The 22,146-nt window shown below is 39.6% G+C and overlaps 2 protein-coding genes across 3 annotated transcripts in view; both read right to left on the bottom strand.

The window, feature by feature from the left end:
- Window positions 1-2,528: 2,528 nt before the first annotated feature.
- Window positions 2,529-22,146, bottom strand: part of dnaja (DnaJ heat shock protein family (Hsp40) member A) — a 106,663-nt gene continuing 87,045 nt past the window's right edge. Inside the window, exons 1-7 of one of the 2 annotated variants that reach the window (XM_062461548.1) lie at window positions 5,037-5,191; window positions 4,453-4,633; window positions 4,253-4,357; window positions 3,922-4,149; window positions 3,461-3,691; window positions 3,263-3,363; window positions 2,529-3,186 (exon numbers count right to left, since the gene is read on the bottom strand). In XM_062461548.1, the coding sequence (XP_062317532.1) occupies window positions 2,971-3,186; window positions 3,263-3,363; window positions 3,461-3,691; window positions 3,922-4,149; window positions 4,253-4,357; window positions 4,453-4,633; window positions 5,037-5,168 (1,194 nt within the window). In that variant the 5' untranslated portion in view covers window positions 5,169-5,191 and the 3' untranslated portion in view covers window positions 2,529-2,970. Of the gene's footprint in view, window positions 3,187-3,262; window positions 3,364-3,460; window positions 3,692-3,921; window positions 4,150-4,252; window positions 4,358-4,452; window positions 4,634-5,036; window positions 5,192-22,146 lie in introns of those variants that run through there. The other variant, XM_062461549.1, reaches the window with a different exon arrangement.
- The window catches only part of idh3a (isocitrate dehydrogenase (NAD(+)) 3 catalytic subunit alpha), a 44,378-nt gene continuing 27,693 nt past the window's right edge, over window positions 5,462-22,146 (bottom strand). The window contains exon 4 of the mRNA XM_062461558.1: window positions 5,462-5,606. Coding sequence (XP_062317542.1) covers window positions 5,602-5,606 — 5 coding nt within the window. The 3' untranslated portion in view covers window positions 5,462-5,601. The remainder of the gene's footprint in view (window positions 5,607-22,146) is intronic.

The following is a 22,146-nucleotide window of genomic DNA, read 5'->3' as shown; positions in this document are numbered from 1 at the left end:
CTGAATTAACCCAGGGCCCACCCAATTTGCCCAAGCATTTGTCCTCATATCAAAATCAACCAGACAATGAGGTAGCCTAATCTTTCATGCATTGACAGCAAACTTGGTAGATGTATTTGTGGCACTGTTCAGACAATGGCCGCGTTTCCCAGATTCGTTAAGAGCTTCTTAGCGCTAAGAGCTTCTTAGGAGTGCTCTGTTGAAGCGCTACTAAGAAGCTCTTAGCGCTAATATCTATATTGTTTTTTGGGTCACATGGTCTGCTTGGCCACCTCATTGCTGCTTGCAGCTATATTTGTACATTACATTTCACAATTGTGTTTCACATCACAAAGTAAAATGAGTAAATAGTTATCACCCTGGCCTCTTTGCTTGTGGCGTTTCTGCAGCTGCCCCTTACAAAAAAGAAGTATACTTCAAGTTTATTTTGTAAGTATACTTAGTATAAAAAAGTATACTATTATCATGTAACTTAAAGTATACTAGCAGTGTACTTATTTATATACTATTTTTGTACTAAGTAAACTGAATTGGCCCACTTTGTAGGTCATTTAGTACACTTATAGTGTATTTGAGGTTTACTTTGGAATACTGTAAAGTAGTCTGTGTAGTGCACTTTCAGTTCATAAAGTATACTTCCTAAATTACTTAAAAGTATACTTTGGAATACTCTAAAGTAACCTGTGTAGTGCACTTTCAGTTCATGAACTATACTTCCTTTAGTGCCTCAGAAGTATACTTCGCAATACTTTCAAGTGCACTTTGAATTATTGAAAGTCCTTCAAGAATAAACTTAATAACGTCCATTTACTATGATCTAGTTATATATGTTTAAATATTCAGGTGCCCCTCAAACGCCGCTGAGCTTGCGTCACTTGGCGGGGCCTCGCAAGGTGACACGGCAGATGCTTAACTGATAGAAGCTATTTACTGCGTGATCACTAACGATGTAATAATCCAGCTCGTTTTATGAAACCTAACAGTCATTTAACTCATGGCTACAATGGCAAACCAGCACAACAATGACAATTTCCAATCAACAAAACTCTTCATTCTAAGCAGACACATTTAAAAAGTCACATTTGTATTTCGAACAAACGGCAAATTTATCAGCAAATTTAAACACTATTTACCGCTTTGCATCATGGGAATTGACCAGCCAACGAGCCACGCTATCTTCATTTTTTAACGTCATTTCATTCTTCAGTCAGTTTGACAGTATAACCTTCAAATTCAACCCTTCTGTCTGCTTCTTTCTCAATTAGCTTTTTCGTTTTTTCCACTAATACTCCAATTGATAATTATTAGTATAAGAGTATAGGGTTTCAGATTTTTTTTGGCAGTAATTAAGGTTGCAGCTTCAGTAACAAAAAAGATTCTATGTGCAATGCATAATAGACTTTCCTAGACATGAATAATTAGAATGAGATGGATAAAAATTTTTTAACCTGTATTGTACTTTTAAATTATTTTGACAGTTTTTGCTGTGTAATAGAAAACGTACATCCTACTCCAGAAGAAATGTATACCATGTTCTGTTTCTAAGCATATCAAAAGTGAACTATTTTCTAAGTATACTTCTTACAAAAGTGAACTATTTTCAAAGCATACTTAAAAGTATATCAAAAGTGAACGATTTTCTAAGTATACTTCTTAAAAGTATATCAAAAGTGAACTATTTTCAAAGCATATTTTAGTATACTTATAGTATACTTTAATATACTTATTTTTTGTAAGGGGCCTTGCAGTAAAGCTATAGTTAGCCTAGCTATCCCCCAAGTTAACAATATTTGCTATTCCATATTGAATCTGTTAAAGTCTTGAAGAGCACTTTGTTGAAATGTTTGCTAAATAAAGGGAAAAAAAATAAAACATTAATGAAGTTTCTATGTTCATATTTGACAACTTCATCACCAAACCAAAGGTAGGACAACTTGGTTTGCTAGTAGTAAAAGAATGTGAAACAAGTTTAAATGTTCATTTTTGACAAAGATAATGAGGAAATACTGGAAAATGTGTGTTTTATTCATTTATTGGCTATGGGTTAATCAATAATCAACTTTATCACCAAACCAAAGGCTGGACAACTTGGTCTGCTAGTATTAGAAGAATGTGCAACAAGTTTGAAGTGTGTATGTTAATTTTTGACAAAGATATTGAGGAAACACTGAAATTTTGGTATTTGTATTGATTTATTGGCTATGGTTTAATCAATAATCAACTTTATCACCAAACCAAAGGTTGGACAACTTGTTCAGATAGTAGTAGAAGAATGTGAAACAGGTCTCAAGTTTCTGTGGTCATTTTTGACAAATATATTGAGGAAACACTGAAATATTGGTATTTTTATTGATTTATTGGCTATGGGTTAATCAATAATCAACTTTATCACCAAACCAAAGGTTGGACGACTTGTTCAGATAGTTGTAGAAGAATTTGAAACAGGTCTCAAGTTTCTGTGGTCCTTTTTGACAAAGATATTGAGGAAACACAGAAATATTGGTGTTTTTATTGATTTATTGGCTATGGGTTAATCAATAATCATCTTTATCACCAAACCAAAGCTTGGACAACTTGGTCAGCTAGGGGTAGAATAATGTGAAACAGGTCTGAAGTTTCTATGTTCATTTTTGACAAAGATATTGAGGAAACACTGAAAGTGCCTTCATGGAAAGCATACAGCACTTCTAGAAATGAATCAGAATGAAAAAGCAATGTGTGCCCAAGTCCTTCTCTCATATAATCAGGTTGACTAAAGAACACCACAAACTCTGTCAATACACAGAAGTAACAAGAAAACAACAACGGATGGCTTTTTAACTAACAATTTGGCTAGACAAATCACTTCTGCAAAACGCAAGGACAGGAACCTCTTACGTAAGGCTTGGGTCAAACCATGTACAGGATATTTGGATTCTGACTAGTGAGTGTCATGCAAATCGCTGGCATTATATTGATTAATGGTTACATTCACTGTGTCTGACACTGTACACCCTTTCTGGGACCATCCTCATCCTCCTCATGGGCTTCTCTGGAATAACTCCTCTGCTGGGACTGATAGTCCATTTCACAGAGATGTACTTCTTCCATTTCATCAGTAAGCATGACTTCGTCCCTGGGGGGAAGCAACCTTTCCAGTTGAGGCAAGAGGTGCTCTGGAAGCCAGTGTTTCTGCGGGAATCCCACCTGAGAGAAAATCACAATGATGAGATGGCCATCTGAATAGCCAATACTTCACATCTAATGACAAGTATAGGCTCACCTCAAACGCAACGATTAGTTGTCCTTTGTCATAAGGGTCCCTGTAAATGGGCATGCCTTCTTTCTGAACAACTTTGACGTCTTTATGCATCACAACTTGACCTGCGGATATTTAATAATCAATTCTTAAATTCCACATAAGGCACATTTGACAATGTAACCTAATTTATACAGGTTAACTGAACTACAACTTTGATACCTGGTGGCAAAGTAATTATGAGCATTCTGTTATCCAAGGTGCAAATGGTTTTCTTGAACCCACAGAGAGCTTCAACTAGTTTGATATCCATTTTCATGATCAGGTTATCGTCTTGTCTCTGGAAAATCTCATGTTCCTTCTGATCTAGCACAATGATGACATCACCAGGTTCCAATCCAGGTTCTTGGTCACCTTCACCATGGAATGTTATTTTCTGGCCATCCTTCATACCTGTAAACATGGGTTTCCACACTGATTATGCTGACTGTCTCTAGATGTCTAGAGAAACAGTCAGCTTGTGGATTAATATATGTATATTATACCACATATTTTCCTGTGGCATTCTCCTTTATTCAGTGAGTACTGTGCAATGGTTTATCGCTTAAGATAGATGGAAAAGAAGAAACTATAGATTCAGTGTCACAAGTTACCCTGTAAATGTCTGAAGGGGGAAACCTAACCTTTGTCAATGTGAACTTCAATAATTTTCTTCTTGCGTTCCACTTTGTGCCCATTGCAGTTCTTACAGCGGTCCTTTGAGTTGAACTTTTCCCCCTGACCCTGGCAGTCAGGACACATACTCTGGATTTGCTGGATCATGCCTGGTCCAATCTGCTGTACCTTGATCTGAACTCCTCTACCCTTGCAACTTGAACACTTCTCAAGCGTTCCCTTCTTCCCTCCATAGCCTATGTGAAATAAACAATGGGAATGTGAATCATCCTTGGCGGTGCAGTGACGCATTTGAAAGAAGGAAAGGTTTCAGGGAAACATGATTCAAATTATACTTACCATCACATTTTGCACAGATCACGTTCTTTTGAAGACCAAGTTTCCTTGTTGCTCCATTGTACATCTCCTCCAATGTAACACTGAGCTGATGAATAACATTCTTACCTAAATGAAAGCAAATACTTTTTCAGCTAATTATTTTGTCTTTCATCAATAACTTGATTCAAAAGAGATACTTTTTTATGTTGCATTTTCCTAACCTCTCCTCTCTTCTCTGTGCATCCTGCCTCCACCTCCAAAAAACATGTTGAAAATGTCTGTAGGTGAAGAAAACTGCCCTCCCATTCCACCCTCTTTGATAGCTTGTTCTCCACCTTGGTCATACAGATCCCTTTTCTTTGGATCGGATAAAACTTCATATGCCTGTGATATCAATTTGAACTGTGCAGAACAAGAGACAAATAAATGTTTTAACCAAAAAAGTAATAAATAAAAAAGTAGATATTGGGCAATGGTAGGCTATGCATTGAGCACACAAACAACGTATTTAAGGTTGTGTAATATACATGGGTTTAGCTACAATATGTCCGGCATAGCTAGTCAAACGTTTAACGTTGCATTTTAAATGTGTAGTGTAACTGTACAAACACGAATATAGTGTAAAAGATGCTACTATCGTATGTGACTGTGGGCTGACATGCTGAACTGTAATGTAATGACATTATCCAAGACTAGAGGCTATGACTCCGATGTCATTCCAGAAAGTTCCGCACATTCCGTTGCTGTCATGTCTAGAAGGCATGCCGTTTAAAATAGACACGGACACCAAAAATTATCCACACACCTTTTCTCCTTCACTGGGGTTCTTGTCTGGGTGGTATTTTAACGCAAGTTTTCGATATGCTTTTTTGATTTCGTCTGGGCTGGCATTGGGACTCACACCTAAAAGGTCATAATAGCCTGTCTCATGAACCATCTTTACGACGGAATCTTTTCAACCTGATAAGAAAAGACTGTTAGGACACATTCAACAGTTTACATTAAAATACAAAAAAGTTAACTGTCAGTCAAAATACAGACCGTTGTGAACGAATAAGCCCTATGTAGCTTAAGGAAGCACTCAGCAGACTTAGCCTATTACATCGACTCGGCAGGAACGTTATTAGGCTACTAACATAAATATGAATGCCTGATATTGCACTAGTGCTTGTTAAGTATACCTCCTGCCCAAGGATCTTGTTATTTGCATGATTTAGTTACCTTACTGAATCCTGATGTTGCCTATGTAACCTACGTCGTCTCTGTTTCTGTCTGTCTCCTGGCGAAGATGGCTGGTTTTAAATAGCGCAGCGTGCTGAACTTTCTGGAGCGCCTTGTAGAGCCACCGGAAATTTCGTTCCTCTTCTCGATCAATCTAGAAATTAACCATACACGGCAAATTTACTCTACACTGCTACAATGAGCTCTGTCGATAGTGTAGCTTAGAACAGTCTCTAAAATTAGGCTAGTTGTTTATAAATGTGTAAAATATTTTTGTAGGCTTAGCTTTATAGGCTACAATAGCTAGGCTATATGCAGTGGCGTTGTTAGACATAAAACTGTACTGGGGCACAGGCCCCTATGCATATCCCTTTTTTTTCTTCCAAGCGTGTTGCGCACAATGCACTACTAGGCAATAGAAACTCCTCTTGCTTTACCTACTATACAACCGTTCAGGGACGCAAGTTTGATATCAGCTTTGGCAGAGACATCTATAGTTAATGCAAGCATTAAGCATATACAATTTTTTTTTGCTTCATATAATGTAATATTGTTTTCATGTTTTAGTCAAAATAAGATGATCGGTAGGCCTATCATTTTGAAACGTTCTTTCATTTTGTAATGTTTTCTTAGCCTACCTCAATTCTGACTTGTGTGCCGAGTCCGACACCTGGACTTCTATGTGCATGCTGCAGTGGCTATTTGGCAAGCTCAAAAGAGCACGCTGGCATGCATCGGTTTGTGTTTTCGGTTCAACTGCTTTGATTTTACAAACGTTGATTGGGATTCTGCGTTTGTTTTTTCCGGGATTATCAACCTAAATTAATGCACTGACTAATAAAGTAAATTGTTAAAACTCAAACTTTAGATTTTACTTGGGCACAGCAGATTTCTACTGTTTTAATACAGCAAAAAGGGTGTAACGACGGCCCTGGCTATATCAGAATCAGAATTCGGTTTATTCGCCATGTATTTTATACAAACACAGAATTTACTGTGGCAGGGAGGTACAAAACACTTAACATATACGATATATATGTTACGCAAAGGTTAATCTCTATTGATTCCAGGAATCTGTGTGGGGCGTTGTTAGACCCTTTTTTACTACGGAACGCCGAGTGAGTCAGAAATAAAAAGATAAGTAAACAAATAAATAAATACATTAATAAATAAATATGGCTATGAAATAAATTCTGAAATTTAAAAAAGATGGCAATAAATATATAAATATAGGATCATATAATTATATAGCTGAATCCATTTACCTACATCAATAAATAAACTGCAAATGTTTACTCCTCGACAGGTCTGCAAACGCCTTTGTAAACCGAGATTTGTTAAAACGTTTGTTAACCGAGACGGTAGGTCAAGGTTTAAAACCAATCGTTTTAACAAATCGAGGCGACAAAGCGTTTGCTGACCTGTCAAGGAGTAAACATTTGGTTTCTTATATACTACAACAATACATGGGAAGATCCCAAATCAAACACATCGAATCTGGAGCAGACACCATGTTGTCAGAGCAATCAGCTGCACTTGCACTGGTGACATCACTACATCTCCAAGGCAACATATCAACAACTCTGTGGAGTTTCAATAACACAAATACTTTATTTCGTGAACAGAACATATTTCTTTCAACCAGAATTCGTCTTCTGTCTGCTTCAGATACTTCTTTAAAACGGGAAGCGATTGCGGGGCGTTTGCGGACCTGTGAAAAAAACATATTTGGTTGTTTTAGGGTTTTTTAGGCAATTTTGGCTACTTTGTTGCCGAGCAGATGCCACGTTGTTAAGGTCAATTGCTACATCTCCAAGGCAACCGCTTGTTGCTAGGTCCGTAAAAACGTTTATTTACCTCTGCAAACTTTCAGGAGGTGTATACAAACAGATTTATTAACTTTTGAGAACGTCTTCTGGACCAATAAGATCAGCGTATTGGTCCAATTATTACACTAGTATATAAGAAATACATTTACTTATTTCAAAATGACGTTTTTGTAAAGACATTTATTTATTTCATGGGATTTTCATTTCCTAAAGCCACATTTATTTATATTTTGAGACTTTTATTTCCTAATGTTACATATATTTCCAATCTCACATGCAAACGAGAGGGGCGTGATTATCTTCAGACCAACGCAGTTGCACAAGATCGAAGGCAGATATGGACACCTAGATTCGAGAGATGATGGAAGACATTAGTCATGTCAGAGATCGCATACTGGCCTTAGTAGATCAAATTGATCAACATAGCTTGTCAGGATATATCATTTTGGCACACATTAGACTTTGTAGAGGTAGGCTACTTGGGCGGATAATTGCTCTACATAATATTGACCACAAAGTCTTAAATAGTTTGAGACTTATCGAGCACCGTGTTCATGTGCAAGACGGCAAGTGTAGAAAGCCACCATGGGGCTAAAAAGACTTCCTTTAGGGTTAAGGGTTAAGCGTATTTTGATCGTAGCCTATTGCCTGGGTTCACAGTGACGATCGAAGTATTAATTTGTGAGATGTAGTTTCATAAGGGGCTGTGGTATCGTGGGAAATGTGGCTATTGCCTCAAGACAACCTCAAATACGTGATTAGCCTACACATTCGGGTATTTTCTGGTGTGCCCACCGTAACCAGTTGTTTTCGATGAACCCATACAAAATGTTGCCTGAATGCCAATAAATTCATGACTGAAAGCTCCTTTTCTCCATGAGCCATAGCAACAGACCATCAATCATATGTGTTTTTGCTCTAGTGCGATAGAATCCCACTTCATGCCAGCTTGCAACTGTTTTATTTTCTTAGCCTACAGCAGCAAATATGTAGCCTGCGAACTTAGCCCCACCCCCAAAATCTTTTGGTCGGGAAGTTAGGTCTGAAGTTGCTCGGTTGGGGAAAAACTATGCCCGAACAAGAGCTGTTCGGACAAATCAAATTGTCAGGGCGGGCTTTATACGATGATGGACAGATGATCAATAGTAACATAATCAACCACGTCACCAAAGAGCGCTTGGGTTGAATTCGTTTTCAACAAACATGGCTGCCGCTGGAGAGCTGAGATGTGTAGATTCTGCTATCGAGTCTGTTTTAGAAGACATCGACAGCGCATTAATTTTGAAAGAGGAACAGAGAAACGCGATCAAGGCATTTGTCGATCGAAAATATGTTTTTGCCGTCCTTCCTACGGGATTCGTCACATACTACGTTGCTCTGATTGGTTGTAGGTCTATCCAATTGAGCGAAGAGGCATTTTTTGTCTGGGTTCGGTTGAAACACGCCCCATACTCACAGCCCAACGGAGCGGTATCATATTCTGACTAGAATTATGAGTATGACAACGTCAGGCTAGCAAATATGAGATGCGACTTGAAAATCCCCAATAATGTTGAATGTTGTGTGAATTTGTGACAAATCTGGTGAGGCCAACGGCAGCTGCTGCTGTTAGGTGAATGCACAGCTCGCATGCTTACGGAAACTAGGTAGTCTGGAAACCAGGGCGATAACACCGGGTGTCCAGCACTTGTGCTAGGGGGATAGCTCTACCTGTATGGGGGGTGACAAGTGCCATCGCACAGCCGAAAAGCATACAATGTAGACAAGCTTTGCCCACAATGTCCGTGTCGTCTCTGCCTTTTTATCATTGGTTCCCAATGGGAGTGATGGCGGCGACCTAGTATGTGTGGGGACTTTGTCTTTGATAGCTGCGACGTAGCGCTGAAGTTAGCTACCTTTGTAAACATTGCTTTGGCTCGTGTGACGTGTAACTCGTCTGCAAAGCTAACAATCTAAGGAACGCCGAGTTAGTCAAAATTAAATAAATAAATAAATAGGTAAATAAATAGATAAATACATACATAAATAAATATGGCTATGAAATAAATTCTGAAATTAAACAAATATGGCAATAAATATAAAAAAAAAGTATAGCATTATATAATTATATAGCTGAATCCATTTACCAACATCAGTAAATAAATACATTTATTTATTTCAAAATGAAGTTTTTGGAAAAAACAACATTTATTTATTTCATGGGACTTTTATTTCCTAATGCCACATTTATTTATTTTCTTAGACTTTTATTTCCTAACGCCACATATATGTCCGAGCACCACATTATTATTTCTGTGCTGTATTTATTTCCAGTCTCACATGCAAACGAGAGGGGCGTGGTTATCTTCAGACCAACGCAGCTGCACAAGATCGAAGGCAGATAGGGACACCCATAGATATATATAAAGGCTAGATGTCTCGTCCGCGTTGCCGGACAACGGAGTCGAACGACCGCACATGGCGGCCATCTTGCTACAGTCGATTTCGCTCACCCATAACATTGTGTTGGTGCTACATGTACTTTTTAAATGACCATAACTTGCTCAATTTTCAACCGATTTCTAAACGGTTTGATTTGTTATCAACGTCAGAGATGTCGTTATGTCACTGCATACTTATGAATAATAATGTTTTTTTGTTTTTTTTATAGAATAGAAGTATGCAGTGGCATAACGCTGAGCGGTTAGAGAATCGGGCTAGTAATCAGAAGGTTGTCGGTTCGATTCTCGGCTGTGCAAAATGATGTTGTGTCCTTGGGCAAGGCACTTCACCCTACTTGCCTCAGGGGAAATGTCCCTGTACTAAATTTAAGTCGCTGACTAAATGTAAATGACTGATGAGAATGAATGATACTGAGCAGTTGGGTTATTTACCAAACATGTAAGACACTTATATATAGTATAGTGCATACCAAGTAATGATTCATGTCAGAAACAGAATGGATTATAGTACACAATAACAACACAAGACATCCACCATGTGTTCTTTAATATTTTCGTGACTTAAAGGGACAATTAGGTGTTGCCCCCTTCTGAAATGGACTCTAGTATGTATTTTTGACCTTGTCTGTTCTATATTGTAGTTGACCAAGATTAGCCAGCTGTGGAGTAATGAAAATCCAGTACAACACAGCTATAACCAAAACATCTGACGTCATTGTTTATTTTTGTGTTACAGTGGAAAGAAGTGGCCATTGGAGTGGCTGGCAGATACGGACACAATCGGTATCCATTAGGTGCCCATGTACCAAAGATGCTGTTGCTTTGTTTTGTTCCAACTATAATTAATAATAATAAGTATAATCTTTCTTTCTTTCTTACTTCTTTCTTCAATAAAACATTTTCAAATGAAATTGATTCTCCTTTAATGTCACACACACGGTATTGAATAGTCTACGTCATTATCCCTTGTGCTGCCTTCGGGTCACATGACCCAAAGGTTCATAACGAACCATCATTGTGTTTACCCAGTTTTACCCAATACAAAAACTAATAAAAATAATTTTCTTTTAACCTTTGCAATGTGGGGGGTCTGAGACAGCCCAACGGTTAAAAGAAAATGCTTCACTTTGTTTTTGTATGAGGTAAATTTGTCGCAATACGACGGTGGGTCACACGGCTGATGGGTCAGAATGACCCGAAGATAACACAAGGGTTAAATAAACATCCAAGATAATACTGTTTTACGATTTAACTTATCTATTGTTTGTCACTGACTGGAGCTGTCCCTGGATCGCACATTTATATCCTATATATCTTGTACACAAGGGTGTATGGAGATTGTATATTGTGCAATGGTAAATGTAATATAATGGCATCTTTATGGTAAATGAGAGAATGTGGAATAATAAGTGTATATAGCCCCTTAGCCAAATGACCACAGTATAAAACACATCAGAATCAGAATTCGGTTTATTCGCCATGTATGTTATACAAACACAGAATTGACTGTGGCAGGGAGGTGCAAACAATAAACATATACGAATCTTAAATTAGGTAAAAGTAAAAAAGTTTAACTATTTCTAAGAACTAAACAATCTAAGAATAAAACAATTTAAATATAAAACATATATAAGAATAAGAGTGAGCAGCATGAGTGGTCAACATAGTGCAATCAGATACTGAGATGAAAGTGGCTTATGCATAGTGTAATTGCCATTAGATGGACTTATAGTTAAATAAATGAATGAATGTCAATGGGAGTCCTTGGCCTTGTTGAAGAGGCCAGTAGCAGATGGAAAGAAACTGTTCTTATGGCGTGAGGTTTTGGTCCTGATGGACCGCGGCCTTCTACCGGAGGGGAGTAGCTGGAACAGGGAGTGGCCAGGGTGGGAGGGGTGGCCACAATCTTCCTCGCTCGCCTCAGGGTCCTCGAGGTGTGCAGGTCCTCGAGGGTAGGCAGATTGCAGCCGATCACCTTCTTGGCAGTGCGGATGATATGCTGCAGTCTGCTCTTGTCCTTGGCAGTGGCAGGATGGACTCAATGATGGCTGTGTAGAAGTGCACCATCATTGTCTTTGGCAGGTAGAATTTCTTCAGCTGCCGTAGGAAGTACATCCTCTGTTGTGCTTTTTTGGTGAGGGAGCTGATGTTCAGTTCCCACTTGAGGTCCTGGGAGAGGATGGTGCCCAGGAAGCGGAAGGACTCCACAGTGTTGACTGGGGAGTCGCACAGCGTGATGGGGGTGAGTGGGGCTGTATTCTTCCTGAAGTCCACCTCCACTGTCTTAAGAGCATTGAGCTCTAAGTTGTTCTGGCTACACCAGGTCACCAGGTTGTCAGCTTCCCACCTGTAATCAGACTCATCCCCGTCAGAGATGAGCAAAATGAGGGTGATGTCGTCCGCAAACTTCAGAAGTTTGACAGACGAATGACTGGAGGTGCAGCTGTTGGTGTACAGGGAGAAGAGCAGAGGGGAAAGGACGCAGCCCTGAGGAGATCCAGTGCTGACGGCCGAGAGTCAGAGACTTGTGTTCCCAGCTTAACGCACTGCTTCCTGTCAGACAGGAAGTCTGTGATCCACCTGCAGGTGGAATCAGGCACATTCAGCTGGGAGAGCTTGTCCTGAAGCAGGGCGGGGATGATGATATTGAAGGCAGAGCTGAAATCCACAAACAGGATCCTGGCGTAGGATGCTGGGGAGTCCAGGTGCTGTAGGGTGAAGTGGAGGGCCATGTTAACGGTGTCATCCACAGACCTGTTGGCTCTGTAGGCAAACTGCAGTGGGTCCAGGAAAGGGTCTGTGATGGATTTCAGGTGTGCCAGCACCTCATACACATATGTATAAATGTGTAATCTATTGTAGTAATGGTACTGTCATAGTGGGGGTGTGGTCGTTTAAGAATAGTTATACTGCAATGAATGTGGGTTATACGTTATATGCGCCATATTTGTAGTCCGGATATTTCACTTTGGTTCTAACTTTAGTTAGGCTAAGTGTAGTGAACATGATATACAGTTATTAAATATTCACTTAATTTAGAAACTTGTTTTAGTTACACCACGTTTTCATTATCCGAAAACACAACAAACTAAATGTTGGACAAAGAGTAGCCAGGCTATGACAAAAAAATACAGATCTACACCGGTTAGCCTACATGCAAAGACATCAGAATACGGTTTATTCGCCACGTATGTGAACAAACACGGAATTTACTGTGGCAGGGAAGTGCAAACAATAAACATATACGGACATAGTTTCCTACGCATTAAAAGTGTTTATATAGCCTAAACTTTCAATCATATCTATCCTTCAATTAAACTTATTTCTCTGACGTTGTATCCCCCCCCAAAAATCTGAAAATCATGTTGTAGCAGCGCTTCACTCAGGTAGGCTTTAATGGTTACCCAGTTTTTGTTGAAGCTGGAATACTTGGTAGTACTCGGTAATACAATTCAATGGGCTAAGAATCAGAATGCGTTTTATTCACCATGAAAGTTTGTACAGACAATTTGGCAGGAAGGTGCATACATTCAACATATAGGAATCTTAAATCAGTGTACAGTCTAACTATACTAAAAGGTACAAAGTACAATACTAAGGGGCTAAAGTATGTAAACATTTAGAATTATTATAATTTTTTTAATGACATAGCTATAATATACAATACAATAGGGCAACATTGTGCAAATATGGCAACGTGTCATTGTGCAGATAAAGTGTTTGAGTCAGTGTGAGCCCTTGGCCTTGAAGAGGCCAGCAGTGGATGGGTAGAAACTAGGGATGGTAAGATTCACCGGTTCGCATCGGTGCATCGGCATAAAAGCTCACAATGCGATTGCCCGGATCAAAAAAGTGTGCACCGGATACAATGTGAGATGAAATCGCGGTGCATCGTTTCTAACATTTTTGCGTCTGTATAATCCGATGTATTTATATAGAATCGTGTGTAGGCTAACACCTTTATTATTTAGAAATGTGACCAATGATTTGTGACCAATAATTTTATATTTAGATAGATTCCTCCTCTCTAACTGTTTCTTAAGCGCGCTCTCATCTCCACTCACTGCTGTCAGTGGCCGATTCTCGTCAAGTCTCTCGGCCAAGTTTCGCGCAAGTTGGAGGCGTGTTCGGGCGAGTGTTGTCATGGTGGAGGAAGAGTTACACGTTCCTACGAATTGCAATAAATCCAAGGTTTGGCAACACTTCGGATTTTACAAGAAAGATGGGCAATTTGACAAGACCCATGCAATTGGCAAGATATGTCGTGTTGCTATAAATTAGGGCCAGGTTAAGGTCATCTGGGGCCCTGGGCAGAAGCCTCCCCCCCCCCCTCGCAAAATATTTGTAAATATATATATATTATTATTACTAGGATTTTTATCAAAATATATTAGAGAGAGAGGGATTAGCAATTAAATTATGACAGACAAAAATATCAGTATGTGATACATTGTAATCAGTGGCGGCTGCTGGTCTTTCGAAGAGGGGAAGCTCATTTTCGGTCTACATCCTAAAAATGTTTTATTTATTTGGCTATTCACTGGCTATTTCACCCCTACGACCCTAGCCTACTGAATGAATGAACGAACGATCTAACAAAACAATATTAATCGAGGAGTAAATGTGGAAATTAGGTTCAACTGAAACAAGGAACGTGGTGTATAATTGTATGAAATGTATGATGAAAATTGGACAATTCGACAACCCACAATCATCACGCGGAAGTTCAGGCCAGCCCACTCTTCCATTCACCCCCAGAGACGCTGAGCGTCCGAGGCGGGACATAATCTCAGCATTCATCCAATGACCGTATAGTTTCGAAGCACTGAAAAAAACTGTTAAAAGCAGCCCCATTGAAGTCCATGGAAGCTGAGCTTCAACAGGGAAATGCACTGTGACGCTACGGGAATGTATGAGAAGGAAATCAGTCAGTCGACCTTTAGCTGATTCTGAAAGAACTCGTCTTCGATATGAACGTGTTCTAACGCATTTAAAATGTTAACACAATAGTAAATATTTGACCATTAATTTTTTGAAATTTTAGGGGACGCTGAGCTTCCCTTGCAGTCTTAAAGAAATCGCCACTGATTGTAATGCACACACACAGCCCAGCGAACACATATATTCAAACAACTCGATTGAACAATTTAATTATCAGGCTGTGGCCGCCTACTAAAAAGAACATAGGCTAGATAATCAGTGTGGGACTAGTTTAAGTCCACTCGTCTACTTTTTTGAAGGCAAAGTCACGAATCAAATCGTTGAAGTAAATTTGGCGAAGCACGTCAACTCGTTTGACATCACCTTCATGCGAAGCCATTGTTGTCTTGCATGCTTTGATACTGGCAACGACACGTGACGGTAAGAGAACGTGGACTTCACTACGGGTGGGTAAATGCATCAAAAATATGTATTATTGGTGGCCAAGCCGCGAAGCGGCGAAGCCACTTAAGTGTTTCTACCTTTTCTTATTAGGGGCCAAGCAGCGAAGCTGCGAGGCACCTATTGTTATTGTTAGTATTATTAGGGGCCAAGCAGCGAAGCTGCGAAGCACCTATTGTTATTGTTAGTATTATTATTATTATTATTAGGGGCCAAGCAGCGAAGCTGCGAGGCACCTATTGTTATTGTTAGTATTATTATTATTAGGGGCCAAGCAGCGAAGCTGCGAGGCACCTATTGTTATTGTTAGTATTATTATTATTATTATTATTATTATTATTATACTTCTTAAGACTGGGTGTCTATGGCAGGCCCTAGAAGCGCTTGGTCGAAAGTTGTGAAATTTGGCACACTCATTGGGGACAGTCCCCTGGTCCAATTCACAAAGTTTCATGTCCCATACTCGGGCACTCTAGCGCCACCAATGGGTCAAAGTTGGAGTTGTGTTTACACACGCAACTTTTAAACCGTATGACCCATTTTCAAAAATGAGGTACCATTGGATTCCCTGGATCAAGCCGAATTCAATGCACACCATGGCGTCAATTTCCGGTTTATAGATTTTCCGCTATTTCCGGTTTTATCAAAAACCTTTGAAAGCCTACTCCTCCTACAATCTTTGTCAAATCTTCTTCAAAATTACCAGATATGCTCTTCAGACCAAGCCGCACAAAAGTTATGGTAGAGCATTTTGATACCCACAACCGTTTGTCCGTGACAGCCAATCAAAATCAGCAGAAAAGCCACCAAACAGGAAGTGAAGTCATATCTCAGCAGTTGTTTGAGGCAGTGAAACTAAATTTGGTAGGCCGCCTCGGAAACTTATTCTGAGGATGTCCTCCAAAGATTGTGTCATGTGACTAAAAGGGGGCGTGGCCGGAAGCATAAACGTGTTTTGGCTAATAACTGTTGAAGTGTTTACCTTAATAAAGTAATTTCTTTGTCTGTTGATGTCTTGTGAGATATCAAGCCTGACTATTAATAACTTTTCATAAAATTCTAACGGACGTGGCCGCCATTTTGGATTTCATGGAAAAGTATAAAAACCTTTTGCACGCCCCAATTTTTGTCCAATGTTTACCAAATTTGGCAAAGATGATCTTTAGACCAAGTTTCACAAAAGCAATCAGAAGAATTTTCAATTTTCAAAAACGTTTGTTCGGTAGAGACGATCAAAAGCGGTGGCGAAGCCGCCAAACGAGGCGCAAGAGCATATCTCAGCAACCATTTGCGCGATTGTCACCAAACTTGGGTTCCATCGTTCCCATGAGGAGCAGAGGAGGCCTGCAGTGTTATACCAGAAAAATAACTTTGAACTATAAGTACTCTTGAACGCAAACATATATTTCAACCAAACTTGGTGTGTTGCATGAGTGCAACAGGTTGTTGTGACTTAATTGTTGCACAAGTGCTATGGAGGCCATGTCCTGCTCTGGACTGCTTGGCCCCTCCATTGCTGCTTGCAGCTATATTTATTATTAGGGTTCCTCCGGTAGGAGAACCCTATTGTTATTGGTGGTATTATTATTATGTTTTACCCATGGGAGTCAATGGCAGCCCCTAGACCAGTACCGTAAAAAGTTGTGAAATTTGGCATGTTGAAACTGCAGACCATTAGTAACTACCATACCAAACATGGGCCATGTGAGACAATAGGTGGCGCTACAGGCCACGCCCCAATATGTCAATTTTCAAATTGATGCCATTTGCAGGCCATAAGTCCCAAAATTCTGAAATTCATTACATATGCCTTATTTCTCATGAGGAATAAAAAAGCCTCAAGAAGCTATAACGGCCGCCATATTGAATTTGTCTGTACAATAAAGATTAAGGAAACGCGTTTTTTCCCTACTCCTCCTACATTTTTGGTCGAATTTTCTTCAAAATTGCCATAGATGATATCCAGACTGAGCCTCACAAAAGTTATCGTAGGGATTTCTGATTTTCAAAACCGTTTGTCCGGTAGAGCCAATCAAAATCTGCAACAAAGCAACCAAACAGGACGTTTGGTCAAATCTCAGCAAATCTTTGAGATATCAACACCAAACTTGGTATGTCACGTGGAAGACACTACAACATGTTACCATGTGCAAAGGCAACTTCATACCTCTAAAAATGATTGATATAAAGCAAATTGAATTTATTGCTAATGCTAAAATAATGCTTTACACATCCGCCGGCCAAAAACTGATACTCTGATTCAATCACTAGTTCATATGAAGACTCTTGAGAATGTTGAGTACACAAATCTGAGAAAAAGTTGACTGTAACATGAAAACTCGATTTTTAGTGAATATTTGAAACATGCATGCTTGGCTAATTTCTAGGGCTGTTTCCCCCAAATCCTCTCTCCCTTTGCTCCTTGACACACGCGCGAGCTTGGTACACGCACAAGAAGACGACCATTTTATTTTATCGTTGGAGAACTCCTGCAGCCCTCAGAGATTTTCATTGTTACATTTGACAGTGAGTAATAAGATCCTACAATGGCAGTACAAAACATGTATTTTAGCGTTTGTATTCGTATGATAACTTGAAGACTTTTATACTGTCGTAAACAGGATAGCAGCTAATCTATCTAGGCTAGCTGAGCTAAGGATATCTTTTTGTACAGACAGTATTACAGGCTAGCAAGTCGTAAAATCTTTAACATTATACTTGCTTCTGTGAGACGCGTTTGAAATTTGTATACTGTGCGTAACTATGCGGTTGGGTTGTTCTATTTTTACATGTCATTGTTGATGTAATTTAAATTAGTACGGTGAGTTCCAAATGTGTCTTTCGATTAAACACTGCAGCGTGTATTACACAATGATCATTTGTGGTGCGGCGTTTATTCGAAGGCAACGTTTAATTAGTAAGACAGATTCAGTGAATTGTAGTTGCAGTGCGGCCATACACAAACAAATAGACAAGGAGGTCAAATAAATGCCGAGCAAGCTATAACCCTTAAGGCTAGTTTTTGCTTTTGTGGACGGCGTTTCAAATTTATGTACTGTACGTACCTACGGTTGGGTTATTCTATCTTTAGCTACATGTCATTGTTGATGTAATTTTGTTTGTTCGTTCCAAGTTTTTCTGACGGTCTTCACATCGTAAGTTATTCTTTTTGAAACTGTAGCTAGGTAGCCTAGTTTGCTGCACAGTTAGAGCTACCTAGCATAAGCAAGTAGCAATGGTACCATGGTTGTTTTGCTTGCTAGCTTTGATCGTTTAGGAGTTCCATTGAAAGCCTATAGACCCACAATACGTTTGTAATCAGCATTGTACCATGCTGCACGATTTCCTATCTCTTGATAACATTTTATATTTGTATCAATTTTATACACTAAATTGACAAAGTATTCGCTCGGTTGCCTTTACACGCTCATGAACGTGAGTGACATCTCATTCTTAAACCATAGGATATGATGTCGGACCACCCTTTGTAGCTATAATAGTTTCAACTGGTCTAGGAAGGCTTTCCACAAGGTTTAAGAGGTTTATGGAAATGTTTTACCATTCTTCCAGAAGTGCATTTGTGAGGTCCAACATTGATGTGGAACAAGAAGGTTTGGCTCGCAGTCCCTGCTCTAATTCATCCCAAAGGTGTTGTATTGGGTTGAGGTCAGGACTGTGTGCAGGCCACTCAAGTTCGTCCACACCAATCTCACTCATCCATGTGTTTATGGGCCTTGCTTTGTGCACTGTTGCACAGTCATGTTAGAACAGGAAGGGGCCATCTCCAAACTGTTCCCACAAAGTTTGGAGCATGAAATTGTCAAAATGTTGGTGAATTATTGCATTCAGGAAATTAACTTATGGGTAGGAAATATTTAATGGATTGGGCTCGGCGGGGTATTTTGTCATCCATCCATTCCTACTCCATGCTCTTGATTATGTAATTGACCTACAAGTACATCTTCTAGGCTATGTTTATTTGTTTTAATTTTCTAATGTGAGTCAGTGGCTTGGCAGTATTTTAACAGTAAGGTTTGGTTATTTGTGTTAAACTGTGATGATTCTTTTGGTGAAACATGAATTTAAAGTAAAAACCATTTGCAAGATAAATTGTTCTCAATTGGTCTTAATTTGTATTTATAGTCGAGTCCGTTTCTCTATGTTTACATTTTACAGACTTAAATTTGAATGTAGACAGTGTAAATTGAATAAAGGTAAATAATGGATGTCTAAATATTTTTTTTAAGTACAGAGATTGGTGTTTTGAGAATCCTAACCATTTCAATATTTTCTTAAAGGTCTGTATACTAGAACTGTTGAGTATGAAGTTATGATAATGTAAGACTATGAAATTGTTAAGCAGTAGTGTGGTATGTTACATTTCATAGTTTTTGATGGTTTTTCTATGTGTTTTTTTAGATGCCATGTTCCAGCAAGAGATCCAGGGACCAAGGATCCACTGTTGAGGTTAGACTTCCTTGTGGGAAAAAATGCTAAACCAGTGTGTTTAAGTGATAAGATTAATTGAGAAAAATGAATGTGAATGAGCATTTTTAACAACGTCTTTGTTACGGACCCATGTTTAAAATGTCCTAATTCAGTCTGTATAGTTGTGGTTGTGTGTTTTTTCTTTTCTCCCCTCTTTCTTTCTATTCGCTGCATGCAGGTATGGTCTAGTCAGCGTTTGTTGGCGGTTGGCTATCAGTCTCCCTATCTCGTGATTGGCAATCAGCCGCGCACTTCCAATCAGCGGTTTAGTTGTCAACATAAAATTACCACACTGGTCAGCTGTTTCAGAGATTGCTTTGGAAAGTTGCTTGTTTAGAGAGTTGTCAAGTCAGAGAGACTTCTTGTTGAAATCATTGTAAATGTTATTATTTTGTTAGAATGGTTTGCTTCATAGTGAACCCTTTTAATAGAGCAGTTAGTGGTGCAGCGTTTATTCGAGGGTGGCGTTCATTCAAGGGCAACGTTTAATTGGTAAGAGAGATTCAGTGAATTGTAGCTGCAGTGCAGCCATAGACAAACACAGAATAGACAAGGAAGTCAAACAAAAGCCCAGTGTAAAATGTATGCCGCGCGTGTCTCTACTTTGTGTACAAATCTGACGCAGCATGCTGTAACATTCTTACACTTTAGCTTTCAAACAGAAACCTGTGCAGAAAGCACTCACCACCAGCAACAGATCTATAGCACGCAAACTTGGTGTTGATGAAAAGCACATTCAGGAATGGTTAAGTCAGCTACCTCGCCATATTGTATACAATATGTATAACTATCTATAGGCCTGAATGCAATTGTCGCAATTGCATTATAATAATGTATAATTTTTTTTCAAGCAATGTCTTAATTTAGAATTATATAATTGTATTCAGAATTATTACGTGACTTTATTTTGAAGGCCTTTTGGGACGCTCATGAGTGAGAGAGTCGACAACCTAACAGCAAGCGAAGCACAGACAATTTAAAGTTCTGATAAAAGTTTCAAGTTCAAGTTTATTATCATATACTCATAAACAGCATTTATAAGTAATGAAATTCTTTGTGCTCAATGTCCGTTCAACTTGCAGAATAAAAAAATTAAATACTAAAGAATGGAGAAAAAGGGTAGAAAAAATAAGAAAAATTGTAGTGGAAAAAAATATTTCAAGGACAGTTCAGCATCCTGATGGCATGTGTGAGAAAACTATCCCTGTATCTGCTGGTACAGGACCTTATACTCTTGTATCGCCTTCCAGAAGGCAGGAGGGAGAAAAGACTGTGGCAGGGATGACTAGGGTCAGAAATGATCCACTTGGCCTTTCTCCTGCACCGCTGGCTGTAAAGGTCCTGAATGGATGGTAATGCAGTCCTTGTAATACGCTGTGCAGATTTGACCACTCTTTGTAGTGTCTTCCTGTCCTGGGCAGTGCTGTTGCCAAACCATGTTGTAATGCCACCAGTCAGTATGCTCTCAATGGTGCACCGGTAAAAATTGGTCAGTATAGTGCAGTCCATGCCAAATTTCCACAGTCGCCGCTGAAAAAAGAGCCTCTGTTTCGCTGTCCTTGTAACCACACCAATATGGTGGTCCAGCTCAGATCCTCACTGATGTTGATACCAAAAAATCTGAAACTTTTGACTCTCCACAGCTGTGCCCGCGATGTAAATGGGTGCATGTTCTCCCTGCAGCCGCCTGTAGTCCACTATCAACTCCTTGGTTTTTGCTACATTAAGCAACAGGCTGTTATGCTGACACCAGGATGTCATTGTTGCCACCTCTGCTCTGTAGGCAGACTCATCACCATTCTTGATGCAGCCGATAATGGTGGTGTCATCAGCAAACATAATGATAGTGTTGGACCTTTTTGTGGCTGCACAACCATAGGTGAACAGAGAGTACAACAGTGGGCTTAACACACAACTCTGTGGGGCACCAGTGCTGAGTGTTAGACTGGTGGGGTGATGTTACCTAGCCGTACTGCCTGTGTCCTGTCCAGCTGCACATGGAAGGACTGATGTTCCGGTCCTGTAGTTTTATGATGAGCCTGGATGGTACTATGGTGTTGAAAACGGAGCTGAAGTCGATGAAGAGCATCCGCACGTATATGTTGTTCTGATCCAAGTGAAAGAGAGCAGTGTTCAAGGCCAAAGCTACAACATCATCTGTAGACCTGTTCGGCCTATATGCAAACTGGAGTGGGTCTAATGCAGGTGACAGGCAGGATGTAATGTGGTCTTTGACTAACGTCTCAAAGCATTTCATCACAACAGGGCAACAGGGCGGTAATCATTGAGACAGCTCACTGATGGTTTCTTAGAGACTGGGATGATGGTGGCCCCCTTGAACCTATTGGGGACGACAGACTGCGACAGGGAGAGGTTAAAGATGTCAGTGAACACCTCTGCCAGTTCAGGAGCACAGGCCTTGAGAACACAGCCAGGGATGTTGTCAGGTCCTGGAGCTTTATGCACATTCACTCTAAGTGATAAGTTTAAGGTTGTTATAGAGGTTGTTAGCAATCTAAGGAAACCTCTATTCCCTTGTGTAGGCTACAGCATG

Source organism: Osmerus eperlanus, chromosome 5 (assembly GCF_963692335.1).
Source record: "Osmerus eperlanus chromosome 5, fOsmEpe2.1, whole genome shotgun sequence".
In the NCBI taxonomy this organism is placed as follows: Eukaryota; Metazoa; Chordata; class Actinopteri; order Osmeriformes; family Osmeridae; genus Osmerus; species Osmerus eperlanus.
This window is presented reverse-complemented; position numbering and strand designations above follow the sequence as displayed.